The following is a 12,421-nucleotide window of genomic DNA, read 5'->3' on the forward strand; positions in this document are numbered from 1 at the left end:
GCGTTTTATTCAGCAGTCTATTCCCCTTTCTCCAAACAGTCTCAGAATTCACTCCTGATGTAGGTTTTTAATGCTTGCTTAGGAACTGGCATGTAAGGTCAGTGTGGCATTTCTGCAGTCACAAGGCTGTTGCAGGAGGGTTGAGTGCTCAGCACTGAGCAACTTGCTGTCTCTGCAGTGCAGGATGGGAGTTTCTGTGTGCCTCTTTGGAGCAGGAGCATTTGACTTCAGCCCTTTGTATACAAACTTGCATTAGTGCACGTGGCCTAAAATAACCTCACTTTTGTTTATAGGTCAAGCTGTTCCTGCAGGGTCACACGTTCGGTTAAATCTGCAGACAGGAGAGAGAGAAGCCCGGCTTCCAGACAGTGAAAGTGGGAAAAGTGACACAAGAGGAGAGAAAAGAAGAAAAAGGTACAGTGACACAAAGCTCCTGTCTTCTTGCTGCACAGATCTAGATGAACTGTGGTTTCATGTCTTTTATTAGCAGCCAGGATCCCTGGTACACTCAATTGCTGTCTCTGCTGGAAACCTAATTGTTGGTTTAAGGGTTCAGCAGTGCTGAAAAGTGGCCCCCATCCTTTGTGTTTCCTTTGGAAGGTGGGTAGAAGTGCTGAGTGTGGATATGCAGACACGTCTTGGTGGCTTTCTCTGCCACGATGAGGAGTGGCTGAGGGAGCTGGGATTGTTAGTCTGGAAAAGAGGAGGCTCAGGGGAGATGTTTACTGCTCTCTGCAGCTGCCGAAAGGAGGTTGTGGTGAGCTGTGGTGAGCCTCTTCTCCCCTGTAACAGCAATAGGACTAGAGGGAATGGCCTCATGTCGCACCAGTGGAGGTTCAGGTTGGACGTTAGGAAATACTTCTCCAAAAGAGTGGCCATGCACTGGCACAGGCTGCCCGGGGAGGTGGTGGGGTCTCTGTCCCTGGAGGTGTTCAAGAAACATTTCAGTGTTGTTCTGAGGGACGAGGGTTCAGTGGGAACTACTGGTGATGTGGTTGGACTGAATGATCTCAGAGGTCTTTTCTTTGGTCATTCTACTATGCTAACACTACATTTGCAGCGTGGCATCTCTGGATTACATTTAGTCCTTTGAAGTCTTACCTTAAAGCATCAGAGCAGCTGTAGGGCTTCATTTGTGTTGACCTGAGCCCAGCATGGTTTGTTTACACGAGCTATTGCTGATGGGCTCCTTAGATCACACAGCTTTCCCTGTGCCCAGACTGATGTCCAAAGTTTCTCTCATGCTGACTTTTCCCTTTTCCTTTAATAAAGTCAGGTTCAGTTACTAAGGGGAACTTGCTTCCCTGAAGCAGAGGGGTTTGCCATTGCATTCACCATTGCAAATGGCACTTCCCTAGTTTGGAGTACAAAGAAGCTCACAAGCTTCCTGATGCCTCAACGACTGACTTTCCTTTTTTCCTGTGCAGGTGTTTATGGCTCAGATAAGTTCCCTGAACCGATGAGGTCCATGTAAAGAGTAACGCAGTGTCGTTTTTGTTTCTTTGTTTTTTAACATTTCTGAGGAACTTCTGATTGGACTTACCGTTCATGGAACGTTGTGTGATGAAGAACATAACTTCGACTGTAGATCTCCATGTTAAAGCTTCCAAGTTCTTAGTGATCTTCTGGTGACACAGGGGTCCTTTTTTATCTTTTTTTTAATTCTGAAACATTTTCTGTTTTTCTGTATTCCTACATGAAAGCAGAAGCATATATTAATTAGCAGTATTTACTGTGTTAGGACTTGAGATTTTTAGGTCAGCACACAGATTCTAAAGCCTTTTGTGATTGTCAGGGTGAGGTGTCAGCAAACCACACACAGAATACAGCACTGGGACTAATCTTTTGTCGAGTGTGGCGTTTTTCCAGTTTTAAGTGAGATACATGTAATCTAGTGCTCCTAGCTCTTTTTCCCCTGGTATTTTCCTCTGCTGATATATTATGGTGAAGATACTACAGTTAAAATTATTCACTTGTATAATGCTTTTTTTTGTTGTTGTTTCTTCTGCAAGGCTGAACACGATGGATATTGACACAAATTCATTCACATCCCAAGAGCTCAAAAAGGCGTTGGCTAAAATGAAGGAAAGTGAGAAGGCAGAAAGAATGGTAAGGACAGTTGTTTCTAAAGCAAAGCACAGTATGCTGATGCAAATGCCCTATGGAGCATCTCTTGGAAATATGATGGTTAAAATCAGCCACCACATTTCTTGCTGTCATTCTTGGTGTGCCACTGCTGATGTGAAATTGTGAGATCTTTGTTGGGAACCCAGAGCAGATGCAGTCAGTAAGATGACTGAGCCCTGAGAGTTTTCTGTTTGGGTACTATTGTGATTAGACCTGAATTAATAATACAGAAACATTACTTGCAAACACTTACGTGAACCCATGTACTCATTTCCTTGCCATTGTTTGCATTGTATTTTTATCCATTGTTTTGATTCATTTGTTCAACAGCACTTAGTTCACAAAGATGTCTGCAAACCCCCAAAGTGGAATGAATCTCAGTGTGGTGATGTTTGTAAAGGAAGTTACATATTGTTTGTTATCCTCATCAGAATGAGGAAGTACAGAAAGTACAGCTCAGTCCCTTCTGTTTTGAATTCAGTGGTGGTGACCAACCACTGGATGTAGCATCCTCTGAACGCTTGGATCTGGAAGGGATCTTAGGGCTTAAGATTTCAATCTCATGCATGGGTGGCATAAGCCAGATGGCTGTGCTGAACCACAGGCTGAAGTTTGCTTACAGAAGCTGTAAACTTCCTGTTTGGTTACAGAGAGGAGACAATCTGAAGTCGAACTGAATGTGTGTCCTGCTTGGAGCTGTTCCTAGGACAGGAGCAGCCACTGGCATGACATGGGTGGATTATATATGATCCATCACATTAATCAAAGCCTTTTTTTCCTTTTCTGCTTACAAGTATTTCCTTAAGCCTTAGCTCCTCCTGCTGCCTTGAAGTTGAAGGAAAATCGAGGTGGAAATCAAGGCAATAGTCTTTGAGTCCAGAAAATGTTTTCTCCTCCATCTGCCATCAGGGCAGTGTTTTGTTTACTGTAAAATTATTTATGCAGCAGCCAGCATTACTGATAGCAGGACTTCTTGAAATGAGTGTCATTTAAATGCAAAAATTAGTGACACTCTATTATGTGAAAATAAGCCATATTTTAGAAAAACCTGTTAGAATAGCTATTGTCCCAGCAACTGGGCTAAAACCAGCTATATCTAATGGACCTAAAGTACTCCATTGAAAATCTCTCCTGCAGGGAGCAAATTCATCCTTGAAGTAACTGTGTCAAAGTAAATTGAGTTACACCAAGCATGCTCCTGTATATGCTATGGCAAAAGCAATTTCTTTTGTGTGCTTGGAGTTGGGGTAGCATTCTCTGTGTCTGTGCAGTTCCTACAGTGATTAGGCTGGCAATCATTAGTGCAGATTGTACATCGTTAGATTGCTTTTACCTCTATCTCTGTTTCTTGCTTTCTTGCTTTCTCTAGCTCCTGGGCAGCCCACCTTCAATGTCCCCTCTGCTTTCTGTGTCCTTGTGTGCAGCAGCAGCTTTGCCCCTCCTGTCCCACTGTCACCAGTGCTGCAGCTCTCTGGGCTCAGATCTCTGTTCGAGCCTTCTCCTTCCCTACCACACACCCTTCCATTGCTCTTGGTTCCTCAAAGCCCTCTGGGTGCTGTTTGTACAAGCAATGATGCAAAATGGTAACTGTCCTAGAACGAGCCCCGTGGCACACTGCTTCAGCTGCCTTCCCTTTGTGCAATGTACTGCTCAGCATGGCCAGCTGCGACGTCAGGGGAGCCTGCCCAGGGCTGTGGGCAGTCAGGTCTTGAGAACATCCCCATACAGGCGAATGAAGACCAGCAGTGCTTGTTGGCTCTGTGTTCAGTGATGTTTTGAAAGGTTCACAAGGTGTAGAAAAGGTGTACAGGTGCAGGCTAAGCTGCTTGGGGAATGTGTGCTGGCATTTTACAGATAACAGTCTGCTCTGCTTGGGCTGCACTAGGTTGGATAAGTGCTGCGTGGTGCAGTGTTGCTGTGTGAGCCTCTGGGTTCCAGGCTGCCCTGTGCTGTCCACAGACAGAGACCTGTGTGTGGTGGGACCTGCAGTGAGGCAGGGCAGCACATCAGGCTGCAGAACCAGCTGCCCAGATCCGCTCTGCAGGCATTCCCTCTCCCAGGGTACCCTCCCCTACCACACTGTGGTAATCCAAGTCAGCGGGGTTCCCCCTGGACATCTGGGTTGGGTTTGCTTGCTAAACTTTATCATCTGCCTTCTTTGGTTTTCTCCTGCTTTCAAGGCCCACGAGGAAGAAGTAAGGAAGAAGTTCCGTCCCATAGAGCAACTGAAGGAAGAGTTTGAAAAGCTGAACGTGAAGATGGAGACGGATTATGAAATCATGGATAAACTGATCAGCAAGTTTAACAGCTCTGCTTCCACGCTGGATGAAAAAGTAGCAGCGCTTTATGATCTTGAATATTATGTTCACCAGGTAACAAAAACACATTTGTATCTACCATGTAAAATCCAGGGACTAAGGTATCATAAATGCGGTTTTATTTTTCTTATCAGTATCAGGTAATATAAATTCCTTAATTAGCATAATCCTGGGACAATAACAGATAGTGGAGGGCTACTGCAGGCTTATTTTTTATCCGAGTTTGAATAAATCAGCACTCGTAACAATAGCAAGCAGTTTCCTAGGGGTTAGTGTTGCTTGATTTGTTCTCTGTTCTCGAGCTTTTTTTCCTGTCCTCTTTTTCTTTCTTTATATATGTGTTAATGTTGTGAAAATGGGTTTATCTGCAATTTTGTGGGTGGGTATAGTGGTGGCTGCTAGAAGAAAGCAGTAGTATTTTCTCGCTCCTACCATGGGATGTGGCTGTGGCTGCAGGTAGGTGCCCTTACACCAGCTGATAGAAAATGAAGGAAGATGAGAGACACCCAAAGCCTGTGTTTTGTCTTGGCATGAGTAAGGAATGGCCTGCAGAGCCTCTCTCAGAGCTGGGCTGGTGGCAAAAATGACTGAAGGCTCAGGCAAACGGCCAGTTGCTGAGCATCAGCTGAGCCATGCTAATTAACTGTGTGTGAGGCTGAATATCTCCTGAAATCTGTCTTCTTCAATTTGCGCTCACATTTTCTTTTTCCCCCTCAGATCTCTCTTTGTGTGCTTTAAGCTCACACGTTTTCAGCTTTGGTTTGCTGCAGGCTGTGGGCATATCACACTCCTCCTTTGTGGTTGGCCGCTGCGTGTCCAAGCATTGAGGCTGTGCACAGCCTTGTGGGGAGGGTGGGCTTCTCCCTGCCTGACAACTGGGAGAACTGGAGCAGACTGGGAGAGCAGTCGCTCTCAGTGACTTCATCATTTCTGAGGGTGAATACAAACTCTTGAGAGGTAGCAGTGCAACACCTTAAACTGCAATGGCATTTATTTAAAAATAAGCACTTTTTTTTAAAGTTAACTGAAGGAATGAGCTGCTGAGGATGGAGTCCCATGCTCCATCTAATAGAAGTGTTATTTCCAGGGCTCTTTGTCTTGTATTTCTACATTAAATCTCTGTCATGCACACGCAGAGGCTTCCTTGCTGCTTGTTCTCAGTGCCTTTGTTTCACTGACGGCATCTGTCTGACTCAGAGAAAAAGTGTGAACAATGGGCGCCCTCAGAGCTTTGTATTTATTTATACTCGGGCTAATTCTTGTGGTTAAGGGTGCCAGAGCATCAGGCCAGCATGCTAAGAAGCAGTCCCCAAACACACTGGGATGCTTTGCTTTTCAGCATCGTGTTCTGGATTATTCCAGCAGAAAATCCTGCCTGCTTGGAGTGAATGATTTCAGACCATCAAGAGCGGCAGGGAAATGATCTCCGCTGCCAGGCCAGGGGCTGACCAGAGCATCAAAGGGAACCGCATCCAGCATCAAATGGGTCAGACAGGGGAAATGGCAGGGAAGCTGGCACGGAGCACAGAGGGCTCCTTTGTGCATCGACCACAACGCCGCTCTGTGCCTGCGCTGCTGGGGCAGATGGCTGGGCAGCACCTTCTCATCAGGCAGGAAGCTGATAAGAAATATGACTTGTCCGTAAGCCAGCGTGGCTTTTCCTTCCCTTTCTTCTTCCAGCGACTCGAATGCATCCAGGACATTATCTCCGCTTGGTACTGACTTGAGCAGCACTGGCTTAATGTAATTACTGAACAGCAGCCAGATCTGCCTGCGCCGCATTCCAGCGTGCTGACCCACGGCCGGGAGCCCTCTGCAGAGCTGTGCTGCTGGAGGCCTGGGGCAGCCAGCCTGGGGCACTGCGCAGAGACCGGGGCGACCTGCTGCTGCTATGCTGACTGCTCATCTCCCAGAGCGCCTGTTGGGCAGCACTGCGAGCTAAGGATCACATCCTGCTCCACAGCGTGGTCCTGGGCGTCCTGGGCCCGACTCACCATGAGGAGAACTGCAGGCAGGGGCTGAGTTCCTTGTCCCGAGTGCCGGCCCAAGGGCTCCGTACTTGCTGAGGTTTGGGTTGCCAGCTGTGCTTTGCTTCTCATCAGTCAGGATTCAAGTTGGCATGTTTGGGAGCCCATCTTGGAGGAAGGATTGGCTTGCTAGGTTATCTGTGATGCATAAAAACCAAATGCAAATGTGAAGAGGCCAGAGCATAACTCATTTATAAACAGAGTTCACGGTGCTTGCACAGCAGTGTGTGGAGCCAAGCCCGGCTCCATGCTTTGCAGGCTTTCTCTCAATTATTTACTCTCCTTATCTTTCTCTTTCCCCTCCTCTGACATGCTACACCATTTCTCGTTGCTAATTTCCTCTCCATTGCAGATGGTTGACATATAGCTTTTCCTCGCTCTTATTCTCCAACGTTTTTTCTCTCATCTCCTCTCCCCAGTTTCTTTCTCTTCCAATTTGAAGGCGTTCCCTGAGTAACTGCTGTCATATTTGTTTTTCTCCCATCCCTCTCCTCTCCATCCTTGCCTGTGTACTTTAGTCAAGAGCTCTCTTGATCTTTGCCTTTCTTCGTGCTGTTTTCGGTGGACTGAAGCGAGGTGCAGGCAAAGTGCCTCTCAGCAGCCTCCGCTCCCCAGAGAGGTCAGCGCCTCCGAGCTGTGGGGTTTGGGACTTCTGTTGTGGTTTTTGGCGTTCCTTTTCTCAGTGGTGAGGAAGGAGCTCTCACGAGATACTCCAGAGAAAAAAAGGATGGTGCTGAGAAAGGAATGCATCTTCAAAATAAGCTTTGCAGCACAATTAGTACGCTGTGGCAGAGCTCTGTGGCTGGCAGGAGAGCTGCCCCGCAGGACTCTGCTCTCAGTGAGGTTACCACAATAGTTGGATTTATCCCAGCTGCTGCTGGATGCAAACTTTCTGGCCCGTTGTTGCCTAGCGAGTCTGTTCCTCCTGAGCAGAAGGCAGTGTCCAATTCTGGCCTTAAAACGGCCTCCAAGTTCTTACAGTTGGAGCCATCAAAGCCCCCGCCAGTGAGTGAATTTAGGTTGCTGTATAGGTTTCTTTGTAGACAAAGATGGTCCTGCAGAAAAGTAAGAGGACTGGCAGATCCAGCCTGTAGGGCCAGTTAAAAGTCAGATCTGAAAGGATCAAACAGCTGCTGCAAGTCCTGAATGAGCTGCAGCAAACCCACAGAGATGGGCTTTCTGTTGGCAGCTTTGCAGCTGGACAGCAATTGGCAGCTATTGTCCAAGTGGGGAGAACGGACGAGCTATAGCTCCCCAGTTTGTGCCTGCAGAGGCTTGTAGGACGTAAAGCTAAATGGTTTATTCATCCTTTTGGGTACCTGAAGCGTCTGACGTATGGCCAATTTTGGTGAAGGCACATGGTCAAGATAAAAATAAAGCAAAGCACGAAGGAACTGTCAGCTAAGAGGGAACATGGAAGCGGTGCGCAGTGTTTGTTCTGTCCTGTTCCGTCAGCTCAGCGCTCTCACTGAGATGAGAAGGTCATTTGGTGCAGTTATTCTAATTTTTATGTTCTGTTTGCATCCACCAACGTGACGCTGTGGTCTTTGTGTCTTTCACAAAAGAAGTTTTTTGCACAAGCGATTCGGCAAATTTGTCAGACATTTCCTTTTAAGCTGCAAAAAAAGCCTTTAAAACCAAAATGCATCGATTTGACTTTGGACTGAATTTTGTACTGGAAGCTCTTGGCTCTGTTTCTCTGACTTTTGTTTGCAAACCACCCGGAGCCCTTTTTTAATTTTCTCCCCAAGAACAGATGTCCGCTGTGATTTTTGTCTGGTTTGCCCCACGTCTCCTTCAAGTCAGAGACTGATGAATTTCCTGGAGGAATTCCCACTAACGTTTAAACTTTTCCCTCGTGGCACTTAGTCCAATATTGTCGGATTTAGAAAAATCATTGTATGGGCTGCCCCAGGGAAAAGCTCCTTGCTGGCGCTCCCAAACAGGGACTGCCTGCTTGCTGTTCACGTCTGCATGGAAGTTTTGATCGCGGTCACGAGAAACGCCTGGAACAGCCATGCAGCTGCTGCTAGGCTCTTAGACATTTGTAACTCCTGGTGCTACAATTAGAGCATTAATTAATTAATTGCGTTTGCAAAACAGATGATTCCCTGGGTTCCAGTAATGGCCGCTCAGGGGAGCGAGCGGGGAATTTTTTCTTCTGACGTGGCCAGGTTTCCCGCGCTCCCAAAGCACGTGCTGAGGGAAGTTTGGATAGCTAATCCAAGTGTCAGCAATGCCTTCTGCATCGGATAATAGCCACCTGTCACAGACACATGACGTCCATTGCTCACCGGCAGCATTGTATGAAACACCCGCCACGATTGCTCTGTTAATTTAGAATTGCTTTTAAAGCTCAGAGCTGAGGAGATGGGGAGGGACGGGGAGATGATGCTCTTTCTGAAGCAAGGAGCTCCTGAAGAACTGCTGAATTGGGTCTCGAGGCCTGTGGCCGTTCCTTTGACAGGGATCTGCTCTCTCCCAGGTGGACAACGCGAAGGATTTCCTGTCCATGGGCGGACTGCGGCTGGTGATCGAGGGCCTGAACAGCACAGAGGCCGTCCTGAAGGAGCACGCTGCCTTTGTGCTGGGAGCTGCACTCTCCAGGTGAGCTCTGCCCCCCCGACCAGGTGTGCCAGGTGCTTGTCCTCGGCCTTTTGGTTTATTTTCCATAGTCAGAGCTGGCAACTTTTTTCCTCCTGCGACGCCCAACTTTCCTCTTCCCCTGCCCAGCCCTTTCCTTGCAGCCCTTCGCTTCCCCCAGGCTTCTCTTCAGTGCGTCCTCACCCTGCTCATTAGACTTAGCCAGAAGTAATTCAGCATGGAAACGGATCTCTTTTTTTTACTGAGCTCCTCATTTTTGCACAATCCAAGGGGAATAGTACTGCCTCTCCTCCTTTCCCCTTAGCAGCCTTTTGAGAGGGAAGATTTCAAGGATGATGCAGTTATGATTGCTCAGAGAACTCCTTTCTCCCTCCTATTCCTTGCTCCTAGGCTGCTTAAGGACAGTGAGATGCTGATTTCAGAAACATAGCAATTCTCATGGTCTCTGAAGGTTTTTAGCCCAGGGGACGCATGCCTCTGACCTACAGGCGTAACCTAAGGGGTTTCAATTAGGCACAGGGTTACAGATTGATCTGGAGGATGCTTGTGATTCACTACAGGATGGCTACTGCCCAAAGGAGCTGCCCAGGCTGCCTGGTGCCAGCTGGGAATCTGTGTCACTCAGGCATGCCACGTGGGCAGAAGGAGTTGTGTTGGCACTTTGTTTGATGGCTCTCTGGGCTTTGTCCTGTGCACGTATGTGTTGTGCATTCATCTGAGACTTCAGAAATGCATTGGATGGACCTAAACTTCAAGGTCAGAAGCTCAGAGTGAAGATTGAAAGTCAGGGCTATTGTATCTGCCTATTTTTATGCCTGGAAATACGATCACTTTCTCCACTATTATAAATTATTTATCGCTTACTCTAATATATAGTCTACAGATCCACATTTCTTTTGCAATCTTATATACAATGTAATTGGTCTACAGCATGTGTAAAGTAATGTGGCTTCAGTGACAGCAGCAGGTGCCCTGATTTACACCAGATTTACAGTGATCCAGCTCGTGGTTCGAAGCAGAGCTTTGACTCGCTGATCACAATAAGATTCATTCCTTCACTTCAGAAATGCAGACCTGCTCTTCCTATGCCAGCATGCATTAATATTTGAAACAACGTTATAATCTTTTCCTTAGGATCTTTAATGGCATGTGGATGTTTAATTATGTTTCATAAAGAGAAAGTCATGCAGGGGCTCTGGAAACATTTAAAGAAAACCTACGAAATAAAAAGGGACTATTAAGTCCTGACTTAGCTAATGTGACATTATCAGGACTCGAGAAATTAATTGTCTGATGATATGAGCATGTAGCAGTGGCTGATGAAAGTAATGCTTTGCTTAGTGTTCCTCAATTGGAAATGCCTTTCTTTGGACAGAAAGTGTGCTTTTGTAATGTGACAATGTGAAAATATAACTTTGGAAACTTTTAAGCCTTTTTTCTTTAAAGGATATTCTGACAGATGGTAATTTTTAGTGGTTCAGATGAAGCATTGTCTGAGAGCTCAGTTCCAAAATGTGAAGAAATATTATGCCTGGGTTTTGAGTTTGCTTTTTTCTCCTTACTGTGCTGTGCTTAAGCTTTCTCAGTAGACACCTACATGCCAACTCATCTGCTTTGTGCTAGCTGCTTAATTTGTTTGTTCATACATTTTCTCAGGTTACTCTGTGCTCTGTTTTAGCTGCCAGGGGCATTTCAAGTACTTAATGCCAAGCATTTTTGGTTGTGTTTTGTTCTTCGAAGGGGTTGTTATTTATTTCTTTCTCTCAGAGTTGTTCCTAATGGCCTCAGTCAGGCTGTAGGAATTTTCTTGAAGTGCTTGGAGGTGCAGCATGCTGGGCTGTGGGGCTGTGAGCTGTGCTCAGGTTCTGTTACCAAGTCCTGTGCTGGATGTCTGGGCACCGAAGAGGCAGCAGTCTGCTGCTCACAAGCACCTGGCGGCTGCTTGGTCACCTTCCAGAGCAGCTAGCTTGGCTCAGGACAGGGATTTCAAGCTAAGCAAACCTTTACCCAAAAATCGGATTGTGATTGTAGGCAGCTCCTCAGCCAGCCTGGGATAGCTGGAGCTCCTTCTGTAGCTGAACCTGGAGGAGGGAGCTTTACCTGTGCGATTGTGAATAGGCAAAGTTGTGTTATGCCTGAAAAAAACACAGGGCTCTGAGCAGTCTCAGACCAGTCTGAGTCAGAGCCAGAAGTTGTAAAAAAAAAAAAGAATATTCGGGTTTTCTTCAGGCATTTTTTGTCTCTTTGTTCAGGTAGGTACGGGTGTGAAGCTGGTGAGGGGATGGAGCAGCCAGGTGCATCACCCTGGTCTTGCTCTGCTCCACGGACAGCAGCTGTGCTCTCATACGGAGTCCAGTGATTTCCCAAGCTCACAGTCTAAAACCAAAACCCTGATTTCTGTCTCCAGACTTGGAACTTTCTCACTGCTGAGTGACCTTCTGCAGGGTGAGCAGGAGTTGGAGATTTCTCCCCGTGCTTTGGTCGTGGTTTCACTGTGGATTGCTGCTGTAGGATGGGTGGCAGTGCTGCCTCAGGCTGTCACCAGAGCTGCCTGCCTGCAGTCCAGCTGAGTTCTGGCTCAGAGCTGAAAACCCAGTTGGAAGAAAATGGTTTTCAGGTATCAGCAACTGGAGCCCTGGGCCGTGTACCCGTGCAAGACACTGAATCAGCAAAGGAAGGAGGAAGCAGAGGGCACAGCAGGGGCAATTCAAGATTTCTGCTCCTTGCTTGAAAAGCAACCTTGGCACAGAGGAGTCTGGCTCCCAGAGCAAGGACTCACAGTCTGCTTGCCTGGATGTTGCTGGAGCGCGTGCTGTCTTCCAGGTATCCATCTGCCTCTGTTTGTGAGCCTCCCTCTTGGAAGAGGGTGATCTGATATGAAAGAAATCAAAGTTTCATCTCGTTTTTCTCTTATACGTCCTTCATTTCTGACACTTGGGGTTTAATCGCCGCGTTTGTGACCAAATCAAACATGGTTCCATCTGGCAGAGCTCTCTGAGCGCTGCCCTTATTGCAACTCTGCAACCTCATCACAGTCTCACTGTTCTTAAACCTTTAACAAAATGTTTTTCCATTCAGCAGTTTACAAAAGTAAACTTCATTTGAACAATCCTCAAGTGCTCTGATTGCAAATAAAAGTTAAATGCGCTAACAAAAATAATTGCGAGGCATGTGGGATTGTACATTTAGGTATCCATAATTCACTAACAGAATATGCCAATACACAACATTATCTGGATTTTCAGTGATTGCATTAGCATAAAAGCACGTTAGCGTTTATCCAGTGGTACTAACATTTAAATATATATAAAGTATGAAATATTAAGATACGGCATTTTGGAGGCA

At 46.6% G+C, this 12,421-nt stretch overlaps 1 protein-coding gene across 1 annotated transcript in view; it reads left to right on the forward strand.

The window, feature by feature from the left end:
* SIL1 (SIL1 nucleotide exchange factor) overlaps positions 1 to 12,194 on the forward strand; it is a 61,582-nt gene extending 49,388 nt beyond the window's left edge. The window contains exons 5-9 of the mRNA XM_019620342.2: positions 294 to 414; positions 2,013 to 2,109; positions 4,308 to 4,499; positions 8,958 to 9,079; positions 11,484 to 12,194. Of these exons, the coding sequence (XP_019475887.1) occupies positions 294 to 414; positions 2,013 to 2,109; positions 4,308 to 4,499; positions 8,958 to 9,079; positions 11,484 to 11,646 (695 nt within the window). The 3' untranslated portion in view covers positions 11,647 to 12,194. The remainder of the gene's footprint in view (positions 1 to 293; positions 415 to 2,012; positions 2,110 to 4,307; positions 4,500 to 8,957; positions 9,080 to 11,483) is intronic.
* The last annotated feature ends 227 nt before the right edge of the window (positions 12,195 to 12,421 follow it).

Source organism: Meleagris gallopavo, chromosome 15 (genome assembly GCF_000146605.3).
Source record: "Meleagris gallopavo isolate NT-WF06-2002-E0010 breed Aviagen turkey brand Nicholas breeding stock chromosome 15, Turkey_5.1, whole genome shotgun sequence".
Classification (NCBI taxonomy): domain Eukaryota; kingdom Metazoa; phylum Chordata; class Aves; order Galliformes; family Phasianidae; genus Meleagris; species Meleagris gallopavo.